This window comes from Varroa destructor, unplaced genomic scaffold (genome assembly GCF_002443255.2).
Source record: "Varroa destructor unplaced genomic scaffold, Vdes_3.0 BEIS01000001.1, whole genome shotgun sequence".
In the NCBI taxonomy this organism is placed as follows: Eukaryota; Metazoa; Arthropoda; class Arachnida; order Mesostigmata; family Varroidae; genus Varroa; species Varroa destructor.
In genome coordinates, this window is record NW_019211454.1 from 59,225,085 (window position 1) to 59,251,318 (window position 26,234).

Here is a 26,234-nt window from a genome sequence, read left to right on the forward strand (position 1 = left end):
GCGTTATTTACTCTTCAGCTAAATGTACGGAGTCCGACAAGTTAGCTACGGCGATATAGCAAGGCCTGTTTAACTACTTCCACTACAGTTGCCCCCACTGTTTGACAACAGTGCATGGGGTATTCACGCAAATGCATAAATCAAGTATCAAGTATTTCCGACAGTCTCGCGCGATTGGAGCCCGATACACATACGAAAGCGTACGATCTAACTAAAGGCTTTTTCTAACCTTTTACCATCGTTTTACTTCGTACGTGGCAAACTACTATCGACCTGGTTTGAACAGCAGGTAGTTAGAATATGCCTACTAATACGCAGCAAAGCCCTCTAATAACAGTCCTAAACACTCGAATGGTAACAGGACAGCACAGGCGGTGGGCGGTCGCGCAGGCAGTAAGCGAAGCGAGCATCGCGTAGCCGTCAGCTGTGTCTACAGAATTCGCGCACTCATACTGACACAACAACGCCGTAAAGATCGCTGCACTATCCATCCACGTCATGGAGACCTCACGGGCCAGGCCAGACTGTTCTTCGACAATTGACCAGCCAATGATCCAAGCAAGCAACGTGAGCGGACGCTATCCACTGAGCCGTGTGTGCCACTCACTGTCGAATCTATCGAACTGATACACAGTCTATAGCGATGGTACTGATAAAGGTAGCGGCATGTAGAGTTGACTCACGCGCCGTCCCATGGAGCTCGTTCCAAGCTTGATCAACCACCGTGACTGCATCAACATCAGCAGTTCGCCATTCATTTAACTAAGCAATGCAGCGTTCGTTGCCAAGAGGACTGCTTTCCGCGCGCGACGCGACGCGACGCGGCGCGGCCGCGGAACGAAAACGGAATCGTTTATGTACACCTGACACAATTGCTCGCAAATAACCACGTTTGAAATTTAGCGTCACTAGAGATCTACTAGTACGTTAGACTGGTCAGCTAGCTCAAGCTCCTAGCGTTTGCTCAAAATAAACGCACTACATTGATATTCAGAGCTGTCGAAGCTTACTGCCATCTTAACGGTAATACCGTTCGATGTTCGGTTGTTGCCTTTAACTTTACACTGCTGCTTCCAGTAGTATTGTGCATCAATTGTGTGTTCAACGGCCGAGGCCGATCTAGACGCCGTGGCCCATTCGCTGTCGTATCCGGCCTCTTCCTTCAGCGCCCAAATAATCTCCTATGATCGTAAAAACGAGCTCGTCTATTAACAGCCATTATATCAACAGCAGCTACTAATAACCGTGATGCCGAAAGCTAGTTACAATGCTGATTCTTTTTCAGATTGAGAATTTTTTCAGATTCTAGCTACCTCACATAGAGGCCAGGCAAGCAATTAGCTTTGCTAGAACAAACACCGCAAAATAGAAAGCTCAGTGAAATGGCTCTAGTAACGACGTAATACCAGTGATACAGACACCGAAACTGATACTGTTACTCTATTAGTAATATAGTGAATGAAGGAGGTAGTAAAAGCTTATGAACAAGACGGATGAGATATCTGCCACGATAACCTAGACACAAACAAAATTTTTACACATACCAAACAGATAGATTCTACGCGAAACAGACGCGTACGCACACACGCAGCGACAGGTTGCATTCCCGTCACGGCCCCGGGGTGGCAAAGCATATTACAGATATCGGTAAGCACAGTAATCTTCGGCTAGAGAAACTCCACGCGCATGAAAAGCAAAAACAAGCGAGAAGCTGCAAAAAAAAAAACCAAAACAAAAGAGACAAGATCCGTCGGAACAGAAAAAGCTATTTCGTCATCAATCGGCCGATCAATCTCCCTCATTGAGCCGGCCGAGGTGGCTGACGGACCACCACTACGCCATGCTTATTGCTTGCAGTATTGCATGGCGTACGAACGAAAGATGGTCCGCCGTTAATGATGTTACTGTGGCTGTTGCGGCAGTCCAAACGCGACGATACTAGCTAGTTCGGGCAGCGTGTCGAATAGATCTCAGCCAGCTGCGGCGCGCCAGCTGGTGAGACGGAAACAGATGGATGACTGTCGTGAAGAGACAGATCGGCTACGAGAACTACTGTAGCTGGGCAGCACCCCGCTTATGTCACCATCGCTCTTGTTATCGTCTACAAATTGCATTTCAAGTGATACTCGAGATTGCGAACGACGCTTATCACGCACAGCGTAGGGCTTCGTGCATTACTATCTACGTTTAGACGGGTACTGGAAGACCTTAGACGAAATACGTACTATAACCATGTAATGCATATGCAGGAGATCCCTCTGAACTGACCAGCTGAAGGCAAACAACGACCAAGCAACATCTCACACACGATTGCACCGATACCATAGCAGCTGGCGGCCACTATGGGAACACAGTCCAGAAAAACAACAAAAGCGTCTACGCCCTTTTTTAAACAGACCACAAACGGCGCGACGCGAACCCACGCTCTTATCGCCGTCACCAAGAATTCATTGTGTCATTTTTTTTTTTTTCGCTTATGAAGCAGAAAGGTGTCGAAAGCAACAGGCGTTTAGCAATTAACAAATAATAACGTAGCTTTCATTGCCTATATCAATTTTAGTATGCCAGCTACTGCGAATAGCTTTGTATTGAAAAATATACAAACAGATAAAATTACACTGAATGATCCTGAAAAGAAACAAGACCAGCAGCCTGTGGACCTCACAGGAATGCAATGTAGCTAACTTCAGAATTATGGTTCGGCCGTTTTTTTGATACACCATGCTTCGTCCATTGTTGTCGAGTGTGCCAGCGCTAGTGGCCGGCAAAAAGACGATCCTTCCATAACGTTCTGCCACTGGTTCGCTGCCGGCTTGTCGTGTAGCTGCTTTTATCTGATAAACCACCAGCGCAGTGTCTTTTAAAACATCATCATTCTTTTAAACTAGATACTGCTTTTATTGTACAGCAACGGCGGCGGCGGCGGCGGCGGCGGCGGCGGCTATAGCAAAGGCATCAGAAAAGCCAAAATAGATGAAAAGCTCCCCGTGGAAACACTGCGTTTTGAGTAGACACAACTTATCATTGAAGTTTTCGCTTGGCATGCGACGACCACGGAACAGATAAGACGACTGCATGTTGCGGTCTGAAGCACCGTTATCGTTCCACATACGGCCTAGAGTGTGCTAACCATTTATGCAGTATTCAATTAGTGGACGTCAGATTGTATTGCGTTCTGAGCCCAAGTGGCACTTGAAATTACAGCAGGTCCATACTTCACCTATCCGTGTTCAAGTGCCGATGATGAGTGTTTCATCTGAGGGAATTAAAAAGGCTAATGTATTCCTGAAAGACGGTAGCATCGACTTCCAATCAGAAGCGTCTGTTAAGTCTGATAAGCATAGGGGCTTGAAGCTTTCCCATAAACATCTGAATGCTTCGACACTCTAAATATGCATTTAAAGGGGCTTATGTTTAAACCTCCTTCTCACGTGCGTTTTTATAAGTCCACGAAAACCAGTGGCTATAGGCCGTTTATGCGTCTCTACCCAAGAAGACTATTTAACAGATTACTGCACTGTAACTACCGGACGTTGCCACTGCAGTTAGCTCACTTCATACTCACAGGTCTGCTCTAGGTTCAAGATAGACCTAAAACGAAACAGGACCGAGCTTTAAAGGTAAACATTTTGAAACACGTCCATAAGCGCAGCAGATTAATGTGTACTGCTAGCCGGATTGAAACCCAAGCGACGTCACTTTTTCGTCAAGCTGTAGGCAGAGATGTTGTCACAGGGATGTTAAAACCATGTTGCGAGCAACAAGATTTCTGGTGCCATCTTGAAAGAACGCCATCCCTTCGTGTGTTCCCAACGCCGTCGTTGGCCGTGCAGCTATTACCGTCAAAACCAGCGCATCTAGCATTTCGAACCAGCTTGACGTATCTAAAGTGTCTAACGTTCGCTAACGACACTGGCAAAATACGCGTCTAATACCATAAGATGCCATAATAGCTTACTACGTACCTATCACAGCGATCGACGGAAACTGTTAGGACGCGACCATTTGATTTGAGGCTGGAACGACCACACACTCCAGCATCCGTAGCAACAGCGGCGGCAGTGGTACAATCGCTCCCGCTGCCACCGGCATTTGTACTGGGCCAAACGTGACGGCTCGGACAGAACCGGCGTGGCACCTACGTAATTAACTAGCGTATCTACCACGCGAGTTACTCGACACCGCATCACTCACACGTAACTCTGCTACGGTGGAACCACGGCAGGTTCTGTCCATTGCACTGCCGTCGCTCGCGCCGAAGTAAACACAGCGAAGCGTTATAGCCCGATTATGACGATAGCCATGAAGTGACGGCGAAGTGAGCAAGTTTGTATCTACGAGCCACATACAAACACGCTGCTGGTAGGAACCAAATAGGGTAGTAGCGGTAGCCGTGCATCATATACAATAGTGGCACTTATTCACCACAATGTACGACTGTGCAGCAAAGGTCGAAGGCAGAAACGTGCGCCCTCAGCGCCGACGGCTTACGGTGCCCTCACGAAATTTCATTAATAGTACACAAAATGGTGATAACTACAAGCCATCCACAGTCGTATCACAGAGGCAATAATCTCTTCGCGCTACGTACATGGGTATGTACCGCTATAGTATTATGATCTAATAATGGGGCTAGAGTAGTTTAAAATGCATTGAAGTACCTACCTACCTACCTGCCTGCGTATGTACTGTGACCCACTGTGCCACATCTGTCGACAAGTGTTATATACATATGTATAGATAACACACGATCCTTATGTTACATAGATATTACTGAACAGCCACGAAGCACAATCAGGCATAATTATTATAGTCGACTAGATAGCCAATAGGTGAAGACATCGGTGTACATTCGCGCGAAGAACGATAGCTCTGTTGCACCTAGTCAATGCCAAAGACGCCAGTATTGCCGCTAGATGACATCTCGCAAAATGCCGTTGCCGTTATTATAATTGAAAGATAATTATGTCACCCAGTAAAGGGCGTAATAGGTTATAACGACCAATAATCACACGTATGATGATGGATTAATTAGTTATACTATACGTACGCTGGCCATACGTTATACAACGGCTTGGTAACGTATGCTGGTTCTGACCATATTGTAATGTTATACTAACACTGAGACCGCCGTTTAAGGAGTAGAAAAGGTAAAATGCTTGGTGCCAGTACGAGTGACCACTGCAACAGAGGCAGGAATGATAAAAGTACCAGGCGGCGTCGAGAAGTATACTTTTACTAATATAAGTCATAAATAAGGCAAAGTCGGACCAGCGGCTCCTGTCATGGCAACTGCTAAACAGTAGTCGTTAAACAGAAATAGCTTATTCGATTTGACCGCGTTCGTTCGTTGACTGGGTTGTGGCATTTGAAAAAATGCTATACTACATTACAGGGGGATGTATGCTCTTGCCGTTCTTGTTGGCTGTGTTTGGTCGCTGGGCTTCTCCCATTCGATGTGGCAAAGCGACACCGAGGAGCGGAGAGCCCCCATACAAGTACTGCAGCTAGAAAGCCAACGAAGCAGCACCGTCTATCGCTCTAAGGTACTAGTTGAAGTATCTGGTACGCAAGCCAATTTCGCTCGTATTTAATGTGTTTATAATACGTATAGATATTACTTTTCATATCTCATCGTTTGTCAAATAACGTAGTACGATACGTCGATACGATAACGTCGAAACTGGTACAGCTGCGTTGTATTGCTTTCGCCGTTCTACTGGATGTTGTTGTTGTTGTTGTTGCATACCGCCAATGTTTTGCTGACGTGCTCACCCGCCGGTCTATGTATTTATCTATCCATCGTCTGCCCGCTGTCCTCCCCATCGTAATCCTGCCTGCTCGTCTGATCAGCCGCACGCGAGTATAAACGGCCGCATACACATTCGTATGTAGATAGTGTTGTCTGCTGGCACTGGTGACCATCGGCGGCTGGCAGTAATGCTGCCCGTGGTTAGGTTAAGCGTTAGAGCAGACGCAGAGAATGAACAATCAGTAAAGCGTTGCCCCCTGTTAGCGTACATCTTGCAGGACAGCGTAATAACCAGTACAGCTGCTGCTGCTGGAAGCATCATTCTCGTTATCAAATACACATCACCGATAAACAAGTAGGAAGTACTGGCGTAGCAAATTTGCACACCAAAAAAATAAGGAGACGACAAAAAGGAAATAAAGCTCGATAAAGAGAGACGGAGAGAAGGGTCTCGAACGAAGAAACAAGATAGAAGACAATTGATAAAGATAATTGTCGCATTTTTAAAACCATTCTTCTACCATATTAACCATTACACTCGCATCAATCGAGATGATCTCCGAGAGCGACGTGCCCTGATATATGGGAATACATTTATATCGAGATTAAGGGACAGTCGCCCTGAGATGAACTAACTGAACCTTTACTGACACGCAGTGGTTAACGCTCACTGAGAACATTAAGGAGTGTATAGCTCAAGGGTGACAGCCGAGTAAGGAAAAAGAAACAGGGCCAAAAAGCAAGGAAACCAGATCCAGACAACATCAATCATACAAATTGTCGTGCACTCTAAAAAAGAGAGAGAACCCTCTGCATGATTGAAATATGTGATTGTTGATTCACTTCTTACTAGCTCATAAACGCGGACCACACGCCATAAAGTCGGGCGGAATAGGCCCGTTCGCCCATAAATCACACAAAATTTTGTCAAATTAAAACTCCATACAGTCTACAGTGACTGCGTCTTCATGGCGGCTAGAAATTAAATGAACATTGATGCGATGTGCTCAGAGAACCACCGTTCAGAACGATGGACGAAGGAGAAAAGAACGCTCGATAATTGAGATTAATTACATTATTCGTCATGTAGTACTGATTCACTAAACACAATCTACCTATATAAGATAAATGACGGCCATACCTAGCACCGAGCCTTAACGTGTACTCGTTAAATTGATTTTAGCCTTATTTATTTATAGCCTATTTATACGGTTCACGATCAGATTCGAACCCGATTCTCGAAGGCCAGACAGAGCCTTGCGTACGTGTGCCAAGAAACAAATACATACATATGTCTAGCTAGAACAACTCGCAGAGTTTTTGCAGTGCAGTGATAAGGCCACTTTCAACAAGTCATCAATGATAAATGAGCTCGTAAGTAATTACTGTCGCTGTCACTATGGTAAAGGACAACTAAGCGGCCATTCATCAGCTGTGACTTGCAATGTTAGACTGGCAGTGGCCTATGATCATCTGTGGCTGGTATCGATCTGACCCGACAAGACACAGCGAGAAACACTCACCATCGTCACATTATGCATTTGCAACACTGCCGCTGCCGCTAGCTTCGTCGCCTGCTACATATCTATTTCTCTGTATGGTACTTTACTATAAAAGTGGATCTATGGCGTGCTGAATTGTGCGATCAGTTAGCCCTCGAAGCGGCGTCAATGCTGTCGCTACAGAACGCATCAGCCAGCGTCCGCTGCCCGCGTCACCACGAGCATTATTAGAGCGTCAGACAACTACACTGGCGGGGAGGCAGTCAGCTAGCTACAGGCCGGCAAATAGCAAATTTTGTGTTATAGTAGCGCCACGCTTGTACCCACCGCGCTAGGGCGCCCAAGGGTTCAACAACAGGCAAGCGTACTGTGCACACATTAGCGAGGCCGTAGCGTCTGTAGCGTGCTAGTATGCGAGCTTGCCGTGCACGCTACTTATGATGATGACGATGTCAGACGTTTCCACAGTCAGCTGCAACACGACCTGCGACGACGGCGACCACAGCGGCAGGGGCAAAACAGGATTACATATATGTATAAGAGGAACACACACACGACTTACCATACATTCGATGAACAAAAATGGACATAAAGGCACGCAGACGGATGTCCTTGTCATTATTTGAAACAACAGCCATCCAGCATCTACGTTTGTCATATCGGTTTGCCGTCATCGGCAGACGATGGCGCAAATATCCATGACGCCCAGGGAAATGACAACAAGTCCTATGTGAAATTCCTCCGCCTTCCCTGGTACTTTAGTCGACGCTTTAAATGGACAGATCTCATGTGACGACTTCTGATCAACTTTGTACACTGCAAACAGTGCTTCTGCATAGTTAAAAATAGATAAGTTTTTGGCATTTTAAAGCCCTGCGGTGCAGCTCATATTGTATCCTCCTACAATGAATCGATAGATGCTGATCAGGCATAAATCATAAAAATATCTGGTCATAACCTCCACTAATTCGTTTCTTTATCATTTACTCGAAATGTTTAGCAATCGCTGCTTTCTCTCTTTCTTTATATATATATATATATATATATATAAATAGTCTCGCTGTAAGGACCGCATATAGGAAAAGTAATGACCTTAATAATACCTAACTGCCTGCACTATAACTAACTCTATGTATGGCTAGATGTGGCTGGTCAAACTTTAGGCATCCTCGTCGACTTTAGTGAAGCCGCCGCAACACTAATACAAGAACGTCGTTCGAGTACTAACATCGGCGCGTCAGCGCAGAGCCTGCTCGCCTGAACTCTATTTACTCCTAGTGCTAAATTCACCACAGTCGTCATTCGCACAGTGGATCATACACGAGCCTTCTTCAACTATTTTCTTCCGTCCATTTTGTTCCTTAGGCGGTAAACCTTTAGGTGAACAAACGCACAAACCTTGAGAAGCAAGCCGATGGGGGGTAGAAGGCGAGGGGAAGTCCTAAATGGAATAAATCTCTTTCACAAATCCCTCTTGACACAGCAGCTCGTTGTTGTCTCCCCTCGTAGCGTTATACTGAATGTGCACTTCAAATAGAACCACCCTTCCCTGTCTAGTACCCAGCTTCCCACTGGTAGAAAAGATTCAACAAAACAACGAATAGACTCGCAGACTGGGTCGGCTCTGCTTCCAGTTCATAGCTTCGATCTTCATGCCTTTCAGCTCGTTCCTTTTTCTCTCAGCAGGGGAGATTCTGCTGTTGCAAGACACGTGTACGGCAAGCGCCCTTTTGCGCTCTTTGGCCGTATCCAAGAATCAGATCCACGTGATACTTTGTTTCGCTCGTTTAAGCTACGTGTCTTCTATACTGAGACGACGCTTCATAGCTGTTTTCAAGGCATTCGTGCCCTTCCCTATTTCCCCGCACGTCTCGTTGTTGAGGTTGTTGGATCTTTGTCTGACTAATTTGCTGCCTTTCGATACGCTGTTCGTCGCCGCGATAGCCAGGCAACATCGTGCGGTGTGTAGTATGCGATGACACCCAAAAGGCAGGTTGGCAGCAGTGGAGAAAAGGCCAAGTCCTTCAGACGAGACTCATAATCATTGGGTTATAGCCGTGCGGCCCTACTATCCACCACCTCTGGCCACGCCACTACTTGCAGTACTACCAGTGCTAAAAGCTCTCTGTACTTTACCATCTGCGGCTTCGCTACCGGCACTCCGGACAGTGAACGAACACCAAATGAGCAAACGAGCGAGCACGGGGGGGGGGGGGGGCAAGTTGTCTTTTACGAGTTCCCGGAAGAGCTCCCTAGTCTCGTTCTCGGCGTCGTCCGTAAGGGACTCACTTCGCGCTCCTCGTTTGCTCTGCTTCGAGCTCGTTGTTCCGGCAGTTCCGCCTTCTCCCTCTACTCATCTCATTCTTTGAGATACTGTCGGGCGATAGTAGCGGTGGCCGCCTTACCGAGGGCTCCAACATCTCTCTCTCTCTCTCTCTCTCTCATCCATTCTTTTCCTCCCCGGGGTCTTATCAAATCTCGATCCAACCTCAAATCGCAGCCGGCTCCTTTGCTCACTGGCTGGCACGCCTGCCCGTTAACCAGCCAGCCTATCTTATAGTCTCTCCGACAAGCAGACCGGTGACGGAAAACTGAAAGTAACGCTTAAAAGCCGAAACTATAGTACGAACATAGTGGCTGACTTCGCGCAAGCGGAGCTTTTCTTGAAGTATAACAGGATCGCGGAAGCGGCTGCCGGGCTAGGAACAACGCCGACTAAGCTTTCCGGAGGGGAAGGGGCGCGCGCACATGTAAAAGAAAAAAAGAGAAGGTAGCGGAAGAACTACGAGAGGTGAATGTGGATGAGATGAGAACGGAAGGAAGATGGAGGGCCATTTCACACCAATTTGCCCTCATCACCTCTGACCCACAGCTACCGGCGCCGCTGCCATTGCCATCATCAGCATGACCGCTATATCCCCGTCATCATCAGCGCCAGCAGCATAATCGCCAGAGACAACATCACCATTACATGGCTAGCCTTGGTCGTAGGAATGGAAGTTAATGGGTAACCCTCTGTTTCCTGCTTGGGGTTCTCAGATGGGTAGACCCTTTACCATTTAAGTCTAACCCGCGTCCACACTTCTCAAGTCCATAATGGACCCCTAACCCTCTCTTGAAGCCAAAATTAGAAAGGTTGATCAGGTCATGAAAGAAAAGGACGAAGTAAAACATAAAGCGTAACATATAATAGCAGGCACACGCTATATAGGCGTCATTCTCTCTAGTAACTAAAAGCGTCGATGGTTTCACAATGTAATTTATTTAGTTTTAATCTTGGACTTCGAAGCAGTGCGCCGTCGCCTTTGTATGTCCAGACAGTTGAGCTCGTGTCTGTGCTTTGTCGTATACAAATGCACGTTCACAGCCTGATGTACACTACTAACCCTTTACAGCCCATCTCAACTTAACCCGGTTCGAGTCAACAAGTCATGTCCGAGGTGGGTAACGGGTCAGTCACTTGCTCGCCCACTCGAGCTACAGCAACCGTCGCTGCTCGCTATGGGCAGCAGTAACAGCCGGCTACAGCCAGCGAACCTCGAGTTCCTTTCACTCATTCGGTTGGTCGTTCGTTTGTTCGCTTGCTTGCTTGCTCACTAATAGCCGCGGTTAATATTTTAAAGTGCCCGCCTCGCGTGACAGCCTCCATCAACCGTCGGACCAGAGAAGCGCACACATGTGAAAGCGCGACGGGGACCTACTACGGCTGAGTTCTAGCGCGACAGGGGCTCGCACAACGCCAGTCTAAGAACTGAACTAGCTGACTAACTGACTGAGCGAGCGAGTGACTAAGGAAGACTCGCGACATTGCTCTCGCGCACAGACACACACAGAACAGAAACCTGTACAGAGTACCACTGGAATCAATGCAGCCGTTCCAGTTTTACTTAACAGCTTCGGTGGCGCGGCGGCAGCCAACCACAGCTGTGGTCACTTTAACGTCGCCTGCGACTGGTTGGTGAGCGTGATAGAAATAGCAGCAAGAGCACTGGCAATAAAAGGAAAAGCAGCAGCCGCGACGAGGACACACACGCCCCAATTTGCATATACACGGACCTAACCAGACGGGGGTCGAGAGTTCAGGGGGGAATCGGGACAGAGAGAAAAGGATGCACATAGAATACGAAGCACACAAAATGACGGAATACGTACAGCGAGAAAGAAGAGGCAGAACCGTACGACAAGTGACGCAAGAGCTTCTCGTTACGGTAATAATACATGAGTATATGAGGACGATAGAGTAAAATAAGCACTGCTCTGACGGCGAAAAATTATTCATGGGTATTAAAAGTAGTAATATAATAAGGAGAAGGAAAAACACTATTGCGTTAGTCGTTACTGCTTACGATGGTAGGCTGGGGCAAAAATAATTTATTATAGTGCTTGAACGTCACTAAGCGAGTCTACCTATATTCTCTTTAAAAATACTTTCTTCTATCGATCCGTTGCCGGAGTACCAGGCAAGAAGATAAATTCTCTCCTATAAAAGCGCAATCTAAGAGAACATTTTTTTTTCGGTAGTCAACCGATCATGAATTTGCCCCACAAAAGTCCGGCAACTAGAAATGAGTTGTTTGCAAATATGAGGCGCCGTATAGACGAATATAGAACATTTCTGCTGGTCTTCCCCATATGGCCACTTACGATAACGTCATACAGAAGTTTGCGAGTCGATAAAGGGCTACACATCAAATCTGGCTTCCAATTAGTCTTCTAGTTGCTGCAGCCATTTCGACGGTCCCATGATCCGTCGTCTAACCTATTCAGGAACGAAAAATTCGACTGTTGTTTTTGTCTGCAGGTTAAGTCAGGAACTTTACAAATGAAAGTTACTTTTATGATGATGATTTATAAATTCGGTCTATCACTAACTGTAGTCTATACAGCTATAGCCGTTATTAGCCATATTTGACACCTGTTCAAGGCTCCCTTTGCATAGGTTTCTCTTTCCTAGTTATTCTGTCCTCTATCGCATAGTAATTATAGTGATTTAATAAGCTGATGCAGTCATCTCCTCAATCTCACGCCACCTTAACGCACTTTCGTCAAAAATCGTCGATCAACGACGTCCAAAATCGCCGCACTCGCGGCGACCGACGGTAACAAGTGGTGGAGAATCGAGAACAACGACGACGGCTGTTAGCCGCTGACAGGTTCGTTCACTGTGTTGGGATAAATAGATACATTATTGTAAATAAAATTGTTGACCACCGACTGGCGAACGACAGGCTCCGACTACTGCGGCTTCATATCTAGCCGCTGTTTTTCTCTTTTCGGTTATACATTCATCAATAATCGCGCTGTTGTCTGTGGGGTCAGCGGTTACGTAGTCGTTGTTACTGTCGTTACCCCGCTCCCCATACTCCGCTTCCCGGCTCTCCGAAACGCGGTATTACTCACTTATTCAGTTGTTGCTTTCGGAGCCTGAGAGTCAATCAGTCAGTCAGTCGGTCGGTCGGCGGGGGCAGGCACATGACGAAAGCCACGTGACAGCGCACGGTCTATATATATTAGTAGTTGGCCGTAAGTAAGCGAAACGTCAAATTTATCAGGGCTGCGCAGTTCTGCTTTGGCTGGTGGACAGTTGCACTTGGTTGTTAACAAATATTAGATTAATGAAGATTTATTGTATAAATTGTTTCTGTTGCTGCTGCTGCTGCCACTGCTCTTGCTGACGCTGGCATTGATCTTGCTATAAGACGCATCCAGGCATTCACAGCTTCATCGAAAGCGTCGTCCGACCGCCACGGCACGATGCTGCCGTGCAGACGACCGCAAACAGAACAGGATACAGGAGCAGCGAGATAACGAGAGGCGCAGAAACAAATGAAGAAATTAGAGAGAGCGTGAACGAGTGAAGAAGTTGGTTGATCGGAGTACGGCCGTAGCGTACGTACACAACCATGGCCGTTGCCGCTGCTTCTTCCGCTGGCGCCACTTAAACGGCCGTTGCACCGTTTCGAGGGCCGATATGTCCCGCCGCACAGGTTGCGGCCATTAAACGACTGCAAGCGTTCGGGACGCGTTGCGGCTTGTTGCTGTCGCTGTTATTATTACTGTTTAGCAAAAATAGATGGACAACGTGCTCTCCCGCTTTTCAGAAGGCTCGTTGTTATTGTTGTTGTCGTCGTCGGTTGTCATCATGAACTCGACTCCGCGCTACTAAAGATGGACAGAAGAATTTTTATCTTGATGAGGTTGCCTTCCTGGCAACTTTCGTTCCACTATTTCTATTCCTCCCCCTTCGCCCCTCCTCAACTCCCTGCAGGCTTTCTCCAATAAAACTGCCCTCCTCTTCGGTATTACTATCATCGTGTTTACTATAAGCAATCATAATTATAAACATTGCTTCTAGTATACGCAACGCTGGGCGGCAGAACTTCACGGTTAGAGCCATAACCACCATAAAGATCATCAGGAACGTTATTATCATCTTTCGTTATCCTTTCTATTTCATTTTGATTCTGTTTCTTTATCAGTTCACGATACGCACTTCCAGTGACGACGGGCACTAGGAAGGACTAGTATGTCTTATCAGCAGAAAAAAGTGGTCGCGTTTCTGGTTCCGCTGAGCCTTATTGTAACTATGACGATACTAAATTAATTGCTCAGATTGTATTAATTTGTCAGCGCCGTTACTTTGGTTGCTAGATAAGCCGATCGTTCACTGGCCAGTCCATGTCTGTTACATAAACTGTTTCATTCATTTGATCAGTTTTTCTATATTGTTCCACACGCGAACTCATAACTAGTGCGAGGTGCGACAGAAAGTTAAATAGAGACGCAAACGATCCCGCTGTTGACTTGCTATAGTTAAGAAAAAATAGTCGTCAGAAGAGAAACAAGGGTGGCATGTTTGAAAGCATTATTTTTCCATATTATTATTGCAAGTATTATTGATCCATATTATAAACAATAGCGGTTTAAAACACCGCTAGGAAATCTTTTCTGTAAACCAAGATACACCTGCCAGCACCTTATCAGTCCTTATCTGAAGCATGTTCACTTCGTGCTTTCATATCTCGACTCGACACTTTCACAGCATACGAGATATTACACGCGTAGCAGTGCGCCTTTGATTATCAACGATGAAGATGAACGTAACGAGACGCTATGAAACGGAATGAACGGCAAAAGTATAACGGCCCGCTACGAGACGGCGACTAAGCACCCGACCAAGATGAAGCAACGATTAAAAGTTACCTAATGACGGCTTTTGTATTCATTTGTTTTTCTTTATGTCTCGTTCAATCCGACACGAGACAAATGCTTGCAATAATTTTTGACGCCGTTCACGTGTGAGGGGTAGTGGTATCGCTCAAACATAATCCCGATGCGCCAATAATTTACTTAGTACGAAAAACGTCTCCGTTTATAATAGTAATCCAACCAGAGGAGTGAATTCAACGCAAAAGTTCATTAGTAATACAAGTGTTTTACACAGTCAAACGGCCGGACAAAGTCAGCCACATCCTGCAAAGCGCACCACAAACGCGATTTCTCCGAAAGGAAGATTGATTTCTCATATTTTCCATTTTTGCTCCGAAAGCATCCCGCCCGTCCTGGATACTGGCCACCCTGCGCGACGTCTGTCGGATCGGGACTTTCATTTCGAAGTTCTCAGGTCACAAATGTGTACAATCAGATACGCAGACGCCGCTGTTCGACAGTGTTAGCAATATTTACCTGTACGATTTCGCTCACGGTGTTAACCATCATCCGAGCAAGCCATTTTTACGATGGCGAACGATAGTGTTACAAGCCTATTAAACTGCGGCAAGTAAACCGACGGATCAGTTACTTTGCGTAGGCGGCCGTAGGAGCAGGTGAAGCGGACAAGATACTCAAAAGGGACAAATATATGCAGATTTCCTTACATTTGAGCCATTACCAATGACGTTGAACCCAAACAGCGAGCGCATGGTATGATACTTTAAGACAGATTGGGGCACTGGAGACAGCAGGCATCGTTAGCATATTATTATGTTAAATCGGCATAAAACAAATTGAATTTAAAGATGGCTGCCTCGCTTCCCCACTCAGTTTTACTATAATAAAGTAATGATAATCGTTATAGAACACATACACTACGTACTGGACATTGTTCAACAAGAGCCATTAGCTATCGGTACCACAAGTGTAACATAAGCGTGGCCACGCAGGCCCTGACGCAACAAGATATTGAAATCAAGCGCGCGGTCAGAAGAGCTAGATTCGAGGAAGTACAGCGCACTATAAAAGTACTGCACGTACAGATGAAATTAGGGAAACGGGACGCGTTGTGCATTGCATTGTTTTTGTTTCTCTTACAAACCGGCTAGTGCTCGCGCCACATTAAGGACCGAAAAACTCTTCGCGGTTAACAGTCTTTAGGTCTTTTTCGTTTTTTTGGCTGTGTCTGTGTGTTTTTATATTGTGGGTGTGTGCTAGTCCGAAGCAATCAACCCATCACACTCCTTTATACAGCGTAAAAATGCTCGCCTGTCATGTCATAGAGCGGCTACTACGAGATCATCTATTCATCCATCCAAAGAACAGTTTATGGCTACCAGTTCATCTGGCTCTTCTCGTCATTGTTTTACTGTTCCATCCTTATAGTCATTTCCACGACTTTACTACTACCTCTGCAGCTCGTACAGAACTTCAAACACGTTGTTTCTCGTCGGACCATCGCCACCACCTCAATCTGTGACTTTTGCTCCGACAAGAACGACGTTTCGAGCGGCTCCAGTCACCATGGGCCATCTAATTCTGCTTCTCCAATGTCATCGTTCAGCAACGACTTCATCTTTTCATGACTACGACGACGACAACGACAACGGCGACAACGATGATGCAAGAAACATGGAGAGAAAGAAGACAGAATTAGCATCCTCTGAAGAAGGACCACTTCGACCATTACTACTTGTACTATGATTATACAGCAACCAGCAAACGGACATCTGCGAACAGAGACATCTTCGTCGACGTTGGGTTTATAAAGTCATCGGGCATTACCACCATAGCTGCACCATCGTCAGCGGGCTAAAGCTAAGTGGTAAAACGTCTAGACAAACAGACAGCGAAGGAGAGGCTGGTGCGAATCGGCACAATAATTGCAAAAGTAGCAGCAGCAGCAGATGCCAGAAAAAACAGCAATTATGGTAGCAACAAACTGTTCTCAACATAGTAATAATCTCTTCTATCATCTTTAACTTGACTCGTATTTACCAACCGCACACATACAGATACGCACGGACTGATACAAACGTAAGGTTGGTGCATAGCCAATAGAAAGGTAACCCAATATGAGCACTTCAACTATATCACAACACCAGAACGTATCATCGAATCCTTTCGAAGTACCACGGCATTGCTCGGTTTTATAATGCTTTTTCGTTCGTTTCCTGACCTTAGTTTTGGACAACGTACGCCGAGTTCAGATTCGACCTTGTGTTACTAAGAACGTCTTTCCACCACCGGTTGCCGTGGCTGATCCATTGCCTCTGCTATGCAACCATTACGCAATATACAAATAACTGCGCCCATATCGATAGCTTTGTTAATGGAATGGGTATGGGCGCACACACCCACATAGAGAAAAGCACATACGCTACTAACCAATATAACGAGTCCCTACGCCTCGATCACACTCCTCATATTACTGTCGTATTTACAAATATATCGTCCGCATTTGACTAGCAGCTGACGCATTCCAGTACATTTCACAGGAGTCTCTTTAGCTCGTATAACTTGAAAGTCAGCAAACGTACATAATAAAACCCCACTGCTTTACCACAACGTCATTGTAAGCCACGAGGAAGCGACACCGCTAAGCGAGTGCGACGCCAACGGCGGATGATTGGGTGACCAGAACACAGAACGCGTCGAATTGACTCGAGCACAGGAGCGCCTATCGCTCTGAGAACTGGTCGTTGCCTGAACACGCCGACGAGACAACGCATCCACGAAGATGACGGCTGAATTGAAAAAAGCAGCAGCAACAACAATAACACAGGTTTTGACCGTCACTTGCCATCATCACGATCGCTTCGTCAATCCGTCTGTCGCTCGAGCCTCGTCAACGTCGATCGCCACTGAAAAGACGACGATACGATAGCAGCCCTGTCTGCGGTTCATGACCTCCCCGTCCGAATCAACAATAGCAATAACGTCTATGGTCGAAAAACGCAGAGCAACAAACGATGGCTACGGCATTGAACAGCATTACCGCTAATATTAACATCAGCGGCAGCTTTATCGCGTCAACATTATAGTCATTCCCATCATAATCATCACCAAGCAATAAAGAGGAAGACAAAGCTCGAAACAAGGCGAAGCACTGCTAAATTCCAGGGCATTATTGTGATCGATGCCATTATCTCTTCATTTAGACTAGAGTGTGGCTATGCAACTATACGTGGTTGTCTCTGTACATCGGTATGTGTGCGTGTGTGCGTATATAGATGTATATGCAGTGCATTCACTGACTGCCCAATAGACAAGCCTCCTCTATGGGCGTCTGCTGCTAGTGTTAAAGCCACCGGACCGCAGCTCACTCCTCGTTTTCTGTATCTTGCCCTTCTAATTTCGAAGACATTGCCTATATCACCACCGCACCCCCTGGATCGCTCCTCTGCCAATTATGTGATTACGTAGGCACATCACATAAATATGTACACACAGATATTCTAGAAACAGGTACATACGTACAGGCACGATTATGCATGATGGTTGTAAGGATGAGAAAATGTGCTAGCATTCTATGTTCGTTCTCGTGCTGTTTGAGGCACTCGTAGTCAAGCCTATGCCCTTACCAACAACAATAATGCTCCTACCGATACGTCGAAATCGAGTAGCAGGTACGAACAGCTCTATCCCCGCTAGTTTATGGCACTCCATTGTTTTAAAGCCACCGGAGAGAAGTATACGCCGAAGAATGACAGAATGTCAACTCTTGCTATTTCAACAATATAGTACTCAATAACTTACGCGGTGTCAAGGATCCTGTGGATCAGTAGCAGTGCGAAATGTACATAGCAATGATGTCGCTGCCGGTGACGGCTGTAGCGCTCCTACTGATAGTAGTCGTGTTCTACTTACGGTTTTGCTACTGCCAATAATGATAAAGACACGCTTCCAGACTTCCGTAAGCCGCTGTCATTGTTTCTATCGGAGTCAGAAAATTGGTATCGGCTTCGACAGCAGTAGATAAACATCGACACTTATATTCTTACAGTATCGTTTGGGGGCAATAATAATAAATAGGACACCATTATCACTAGCTGAATCGACTACTTTCCAGGTGAACTGGGCGTGGAGTACAGCATCGCATCCAAACTGAACAAAAAAGCAACGAAGTCATATCAGCTCAAGTTGACTAAAGGTCAACTAACACCGTAAAACAGGTTTGTTTTTCTTTCTAGTTGTCTGTTTGTCTATTAGCGTTAGCCCAATTCTCGGCTTGAAGGCTTTCCCAGTACGACTTGCCGTCAAATGAGATGCCCAACCCTACGCGTCATGTAAATTTTCACACGCAGAATGATCTCCGGGTAAGTTTGGACGAGTAACATTACTGAAACATAGGTCTTCCTTTTATCGACATCGCAGAGGGGTCTACAATTCGGAGAGCTAGCACCTAGCTGTCGGCTTGTCACTCTATAGGTCGCAGACTGTGCTATTTGCTTAGTAAAGACGGTGGCGTTTACCTAGATGAAGGACAAGGCCAAGTGGACAAATGTCGAGTCGTCATCAACAATGCGCTAGGGAACGATAGGACGACAATTAGAAATACAATACAAATAGAAGAAAGCCCCGGAACATGAACATCATACGACACATACATAGGGGCGTAAAATATTCGGTTGATCGTTTAACAGTCGCACGTTAGCTTGAAATAGTGCACAGTTTATGACACAGCAGCCCTTTCGCGTCTTCTACAGACCCCTGTACGGGAGCTTCTGAGCGCTAAGAGCAACAACACAAGAGCATCAGACACCCGATGGTCCTGTCTTGTCCTCACACGACACTCACAAATTCGACCTAAACAAAGGCGCTTCCTCGTTAATGCTTTTATTTCTCGCGCATTCGCGGGACAACTGCCGACTTAATGCCGGCTCGTCACAGCTGATGCAAAGTTTTTGGTTCCATCCTTCCTCATACACATCAAAGTATAATGAGATACACGCAAGTCAAAAACGCTCACCATAAATCTGTCCATTAAGGGAACGGTACATAGGCATAAGAGTCATCATCCTCTGCTCAGCTGGTTTCATTCATAACTCCTATATAGCCAGCGCCAAAATATAATAGCCACACATCTACAGAATCATTTTATGGCATATACTCATCATCAAGCAAGGGAACTGTGTATAATACTTCTTAATTAGCTCGACGAATTGATAATTTTCGACTCATAAGAGCCGTACGCCATTCGGATTTTTGAGAAGTAGTAACATTAATCTCGCTCACAGTTGGCTCTCTAACTAGCTAATTAACTGTTTTCATTTATGCAGTTCGGTCGTGAATCTACACTGGAAGCAGGCCATGCACAAGCGTGCGTGCGTGCGTGCGCGTATGGGTATGTTTTCGATTGAATCAATATGAAAAAGGTATTAGAGAAAACGGTCTCTACTGCTGCGACTGCATTCTCAGTCATCATCATGGCCGTCATAAGGCCATCGCCTACATCAGGTACATTCGAATAGCTTTCAATTGGAAGGGTAACCTGGCCGTTCTCCCTTTGCCCGCCGTAGTGGTAGCGGTCTCGTTGTTCTTATCATCGTCTGAATGTCTCCGTCTGTTCTGTGATTTTTTTCTATCATCTCTCACGCACTCAATGTCTTCCGCTTTCCACCTCTCTGCCTGATCTCGCGACGGGGGCGATCCGTCGTCTGTCCAACCGACCGTCAGCGGCGGCGGCGGCAGCGGCGACGGAGGCGGAGGGGGCAGCAGCAGTGCGCGCGCGCGTCTATCAGCGTCAATCCGGCAGCAACGGCTCGGAAACGCCGTGTCATTCTAACCTGTTAGTCGGTAGACAAAAACATACACGATTCACAGACAGTCGCTCAGAGAGATAGACACATTGAGATTAGATGTCACCGTCCTCAACTGCCAGCGGCAACAGTACGAGCGCCGTTGCCATATAGACCAGTATTAAGGGACTTAGACCACGGCCATACAAATATCACTTCCATTGCTACCATCGCTGTTACCATTCTGTAGCGTGAATGAAATGGAATAGAATCGCTCAGCCGCTGCTGCGTCCGCTGTTGTTGTTCTTGCAGATTATTTTTTGCCTAGTAGTGTTACTGCCTTTGACGGCTTGCCGGCCGCTAGCTGATTGGTTGACTATCTGCTTTTCTAAGTAGGGCTAAATGGCCAATTAATCAGTCGACCGCAACGACTACCGCGGCGCCGTTAACCCGCCACGCACAGAGTGAGCAGCATAAGAGTGCGCGCAAAGACAATGTCAACACACAAAGGATGACATGGTGCTACGATGAGACACTGACCGACCGGTCTACCGGCCTGGCTCGGCTAGTAGCACTGCGAACACTGCTTGTACGCGCGCGCCTTCATTGCTGCCGTCATCTCTCCTTCGAAAACTTTTATAGGCAGCCGAAGCAAAACGCAACAAGCACGATCGACGACAAGCCATCACTGAAATCGTTCAAACTGTAAACCCTGTGATCGCTGATGTTAACAATGGATTTAGTCATTTTGTCCGTAAAACAAAGACCACTATCTACGTTCGATCGTGCACCGTCAGCTATCGGTTCGACACGGCGTTTATGGCACGCTATTGTGTTAACAAACACGGTAGCGTCCTTTTGATGTGGTCACACGGGCATAACTCGGACGAATGGTGCTGGTTTGTTTGAAACTACTGTTAGGCATACTGCGGAAATAACGCCAGGACATAGAGGTGCATTGATGAGAAAAGTACACTTTTATACGAGTTCTATACGAAATATATTTGCCACAACGTAATCGTTATCCTATGGGCACTGAAATAGCGCAGAGTATCATAAAGTCCCTTTAACGCTACCCTGAACGAGCTACCCAAACTAACGAAAGACAAACCTGACCCGCAATAACAGAGCTATTCTTACATTGATCATTTCAAGAGCGAGCACGGGGGTTATAATTGTTGTCACTGCTAACATCTCCATTAATTGTTTGGTCATTTTCCGTATTTCTTAAATAGTCTCACGTACCTCTCAAATTTCATGAGTTTAAGAAATGTTTTTGTTAACAAAAAAAAATCTGAAGATCACTTGCTTCGCTACTACTATGCTGCTTCTTCTTTCGAAGCGCATCTTGCAACAAAATTGAAGCGGTTACGTGGCCTACCCCTCGGTATCGTCGCCGATACGACGTTACCGAATAAATCTTCTATCGCTCTTGGGCTCCCAGTCGTTAAATGAGTTGCTTATACACACGAAGGCACACATATGCACACTTGAGTGAAGCGCGCTTTGGATCGTCCGGTAGCTCTAAAGCGCGCGATCAAACGTTCGTTGCCCCCCCTAACTCGAAGTCTATTTCTTGCCAACATTATTTCTCCTTCACGTTAAACATTATTTCTTCAATCGTCAAGCATTACCGCCAACCCACTACAGCGACACGCTTTTTTTGCCCGACGACAAATTTGCGTACGAAGGCAGAAGTTACCAGCGTAGCACACCGTTTGGCAGTCCCATTCACTGCTATTACTCTTAGCGTGATGGCCACCGAGTGGACGACCGACATCGTCGACAACGTCAGCTATAGAGCGCTAAAATGCTCTGCAACGCCGCGCGCCAATCAGATATAACACATTCATATGTACATCGTGACGCAAGTTGTCAGCTGTCAGTACTGTGTTCAAAAACACTAGCCAGCAAAAGCTTTCTGCCTGCTGCTGGAATAACTAGAAGAGCAGCAGCACGGGGAATGCCGCCAGTTGCATTATCATAGTTCAGTCTTTTGGTTGGGCAGCGGATTGGTTGGCCGCGCTACCGGGCCAACGCGCGCCTCCCAGAGAGGCCCAAAACAAAACAGAGAAGATGGCGTCGCCCATGGCTACTTACGGCTAGCAGACGACGCCGAACAAAACAAACGAACTCGTACGGAAAATCTTACCTGTTTTCTCCTTGATTTCGCAGAGGACGCTGAACAAGGCCGGCTTCATCCTGTGGCAGTTCAGGGTATGCTTCCTGAAATTGCCAAAAATCCCAACATGAGACATCGAGCGAATCGAACTTAGGCCTAGCACCGGGAAGGAAATCACATATACACACACACACACACATAAATATCGACACTGGGATTGGGGCCAGCTCGGTGGAACACTTCTAGATACCAAAGCAACACACAACGAGAGGGAGAACCAAAACATCATCAGAACACAACAATACAAACACACTGATTCCGGGGAAATGGAATTCGTTGTCGTCGGCTGTCGCACAATTTTTTTCGCACATGATTTTGCGGTGAATCACCAGCGCGCAACACCACAGCTAATGAATGGAGAATAGAGATGACACTTTGTAGTGGCTATGTAGTAGAATGGCTAGTAAAGAGAAATAAAATTGTAGGTAAACAAAGAAGAAGGATGGCCAAAAACACTTCCACCAAACCGAGCCCCCACAAGACACCTGCGCCGCAGAGGAATGCGCCTATACAGCCAGCTAGCGGCCGTCACTCGGCAACGGGGCAACAACATTCGAATGGTTGAAGAATTCACAAATCTCGCTGGCACTATGGGCACTTTGTAGCAAAACTCTATTGACCAATTGGCTGTTGTCACTCGATCCGATGCCGGGCGACGGACAGCTGCACTGACGTAAGACGTCAGTGACATCGTCATCGTATGATTCCTAGACACCATCAATGGACACAATCACACCGCACGCTCACACCGAACTCTGTCCGTCCACGGACCGACAGCGTTGGCAAAGGAGGGAAAAGGGGGGAACAACAAAGATACGAGTCGTAGCTAAACGCCAATTCGAATGTTAACAGAGTGACGGCGAACGGCTGGCGAGGCCAGTCAAACCGTGCCGAAAACGCTAAACTTGGCACCCGCGCGAGCATTTGGCACTGCCAACAACGTAATAGTTGACTAGCTCTGGGGGCACACGAGAAGTTTACGATTCACGAATCTGAGCAGTAAAGCTTCGTACCTTGCCTGGGCCTCGTCTAGACTCTGGTCGGTGATGTTCATAATCTGTTGGAGTATCTCCTGAATATCATGTTTACGGTCTCCGTCGGCCGACGCGGGGGCGTCGAGCGGAGGCCCGTACGCGCCCAGGTGGCCCGGGTGCATGATTCGGCCGTCCGCCGAGGCGCCTTCCATCAACGCCAGCAACGTGAATCACAGCCGACGATCACACGTCGACTCACACAGTACACTAGCTGTCACTTCACAAACCACGAAGAACTGCTGCTGAGCAATGATGATGACGATTGGTATTACGGTTATGATTACTATTCGAGACGATTTTTCAATTGTTGATTGATAGAAACTACTACAATACACAACGGACAGCAGTAGATCGATACAAAAGCTTTTTCGAATAACGTCGTATTGTGCTGACTATTACTGTTGCTTGAACTGGCTCTACAAACACGGAGCCGACCGAAGGCAGCAGTTATAGCTATTTCTTTTGTTTCGTACTTGGAAGTGCTGTCGGTAGATTTTCTTATAATAGATTTAGTATAGTTGTCGTGGTGGCTAGCTGAAGTATTATTTCTAGTAACACAACGTTGACGATGACCGAAGACAATACAAATAATGATGTTGACGTTCGATGATGAGACAAACAACAAACTATTTCTCACTGAAAAAACCAGCAAATGGTAATTTGAAAATTTTCCTCAATTGCTTCTTGTTTTCTTATGTGAATATATTCTTCTACTCGGTTGTCGTTCGTCCACAACAATGCACCTTCACTGAATTGCCAATCAGAAGTGGAAATTTGGTCGTCGCTAATTTTGATTTTGATAATTTCCTTTGTTTACTTTTTCCTTCTGTCGTTCCAATCAACAAAAGAACAAATTTATATATATATATATATGTATATATATATATATATATGTATATATATATATATATATGTATATATATATATGTCGACTTTTCCCGTTCTTTTATTTATTTCTACAATATTCGAGCTTGTTGCCAAAGCAGCAGCTCTGTCTTGCTGGCTTGTTTCGAGCAGCAGCCACTGACTTATGTTGTTTAATGCTAAAACACAACTGATGACGACCAACGAATTGTTGTTGTTGTTGTTATCGTGTTGTTGACTGATTGTTGAGAAGACCTGATTAAATCGAACAATAACACTGGCTTTGGCCGCTTGGCGTTGCGCGCACACACGTTTTTTTCTATTTCACACTGTGTTGGGGGTAGCGCCCTGCACTTGGGGAGCACGTCGTTCTCAGACTCCAGGGCAGCGTCGCACATCCATCGCAGACATTGCGGGGGTTTGGTTTTGGCGACGAACTTAGCCGCGTGCTGACGGCAGACGGCACATCGCCTCGCAGACACTCGGCTCGCACGCCACAGAACCAGCTCAGTCGCCCGCCCGACTCTAACTGAGCACCAACAAACACACAACAACCTGCCCTCGCCCTCAACGGTGCTCCGCGCGCCGTCTAGCGGCCGAAGCCCGCGCAGGCCGCCATCTTGTGACGTCAGCGAGCCGCGCACCAATCATATTTAAATAGGCGGAGTTAACGCGACGTACCACAGCAAGTGTTGGAAGAGCGCTGGAAGAGTGCTGGTGTGGCACGTTCCGATGAACCTCCTGTTGTGAGCCATGGTACCACAGCACACAGCGAAAGAACACCGAAAGAGAATGCTAGCAGCAGTAGCGGCCGGTACCAGAAGCAGCGGCAGTACACCGTACGAAAAGCAGCACAACGGTACGGGTCGTCTCCCCTCCTTTGTCGGCTCTCGGACGTTCAGTTGTCTCCTGGAGGGGTAATAGGAGCCTGAGATGATACGGAACGCTTTTACTAAGGGGCGCACCGGCAGAAGCGAACACTGCTGTTAACGGCGGGGGCGCTGAAAAGTAAACGGGCGGCAATGAGAGGAAGGTTTAGATATTAATTTCAAGCGACGCCAGGCATCATCAGACTCGGAGAGTATACTATAGATAGAGCTTATTGAGGGAGGCAGGCCTGGAAGTAGGACGTAAAATGTACTGCTACTTTCATTGAACTGAGATGATGGTAAATAAGCGCGAACATTGAGTGACGCTTGTCATAAATTGCGACGTGTCGATGGATAAGCGAACAGCGTACGGCTGGATAAGCGAACGGGGTGTATCGTGGGGGTGCGGGAGGGCTAGGAGATCGTAAGTATTAAAATGAACTTATTTCTAAATAGCAGCTGTAGGGATAGAAAATTACGTCTATAAGTAGAGTTCTGCTATACGTAGAAATATAAAAAATAAAGACTATTGCACTCAAAAGAAAATCAACAAAAGAAAAACCTAGCGCAGTATATTAGATATAATACTTTTTTCTGACGAGTAACAAAACCGGAGTATCATACGGGAGTTCAAGAATTTCCTAGTCCAAGAACGGGCTTAATCTTCAAACGTGTAAGGAAGCTACATCATTGAGAAAACTGGAACATAATAAAAGCTTCTCCCTTTTTGGACTGAATTTGCAAACTGTAGTATTTTTCTAGGCTTATTTTTAGATCTACCTCGCGCACTAAGGTCGTTAACACTGAAGTCATAATAGCAGAGTGCTACTGGTCGCAGAACGACGCTCTCTTAATGGCCCAGCATACTGTATAAGTTAACATATAGTAAGCGCCTTACACAGAACTGCATTAGACGCACATGCATCATCGTATATTTCCCATTACGCTGAGCTAATCTCTATAATTTAATTTTTGTTTCGATGATCCCTGTTGCACAGGATGACATGATCATAATAATAAGGAAGTATATTCCTTTTGAATAAATAGTGCGGAAGTTTCAATGAGTGAAACAAAAAAA

General features: G+C 46.3%; 1 protein-coding gene and 1 long non-coding RNA gene across 4 annotated transcripts in view; both read right to left on the reverse strand.

Annotated features, from left to right (window-relative positions):
* The window catches only part of LOC147758877 (uncharacterized), a 57,545-nt gene extending 35,195 nt beyond the window's left edge, over positions 1 to 22,350 (reverse strand). The window contains exon 1 of the long non-coding RNA XR_015319492.1: positions 1,545 to 22,350. This is a non-coding gene — a long non-coding RNA (uncharacterized LOC147758877). The remainder of the gene's footprint in view (positions 1 to 1,544) is intronic.
* Positions 1 to 24,847, reverse strand: part of exd (PBX homeobox extradenticle) — a 316,119-nt gene extending 291,272 nt beyond the window's left edge. The window contains exons 1-2 of one of the 3 annotated variants that reach the window (XM_086977975.1): positions 23,403 to 24,847; positions 22,360 to 22,433 (exon numbers count right to left, since the gene is read on the reverse strand). In XM_086977975.1, the coding sequence (XP_086834101.1) occupies positions 22,360 to 22,433; positions 23,403 to 23,575 (247 nt within the window). In that variant the 5' untranslated portion in view covers positions 23,576 to 24,847. The remainder of the gene's footprint in view (positions 1 to 22,359; positions 22,434 to 23,402) is intronic. The other 2 variants (XM_086977976.1, XM_022795208.2) reach the window with 2 other exon arrangements.
* Between the last annotated feature and the right edge of the window lie 1,387 nt (positions 24,848 to 26,234).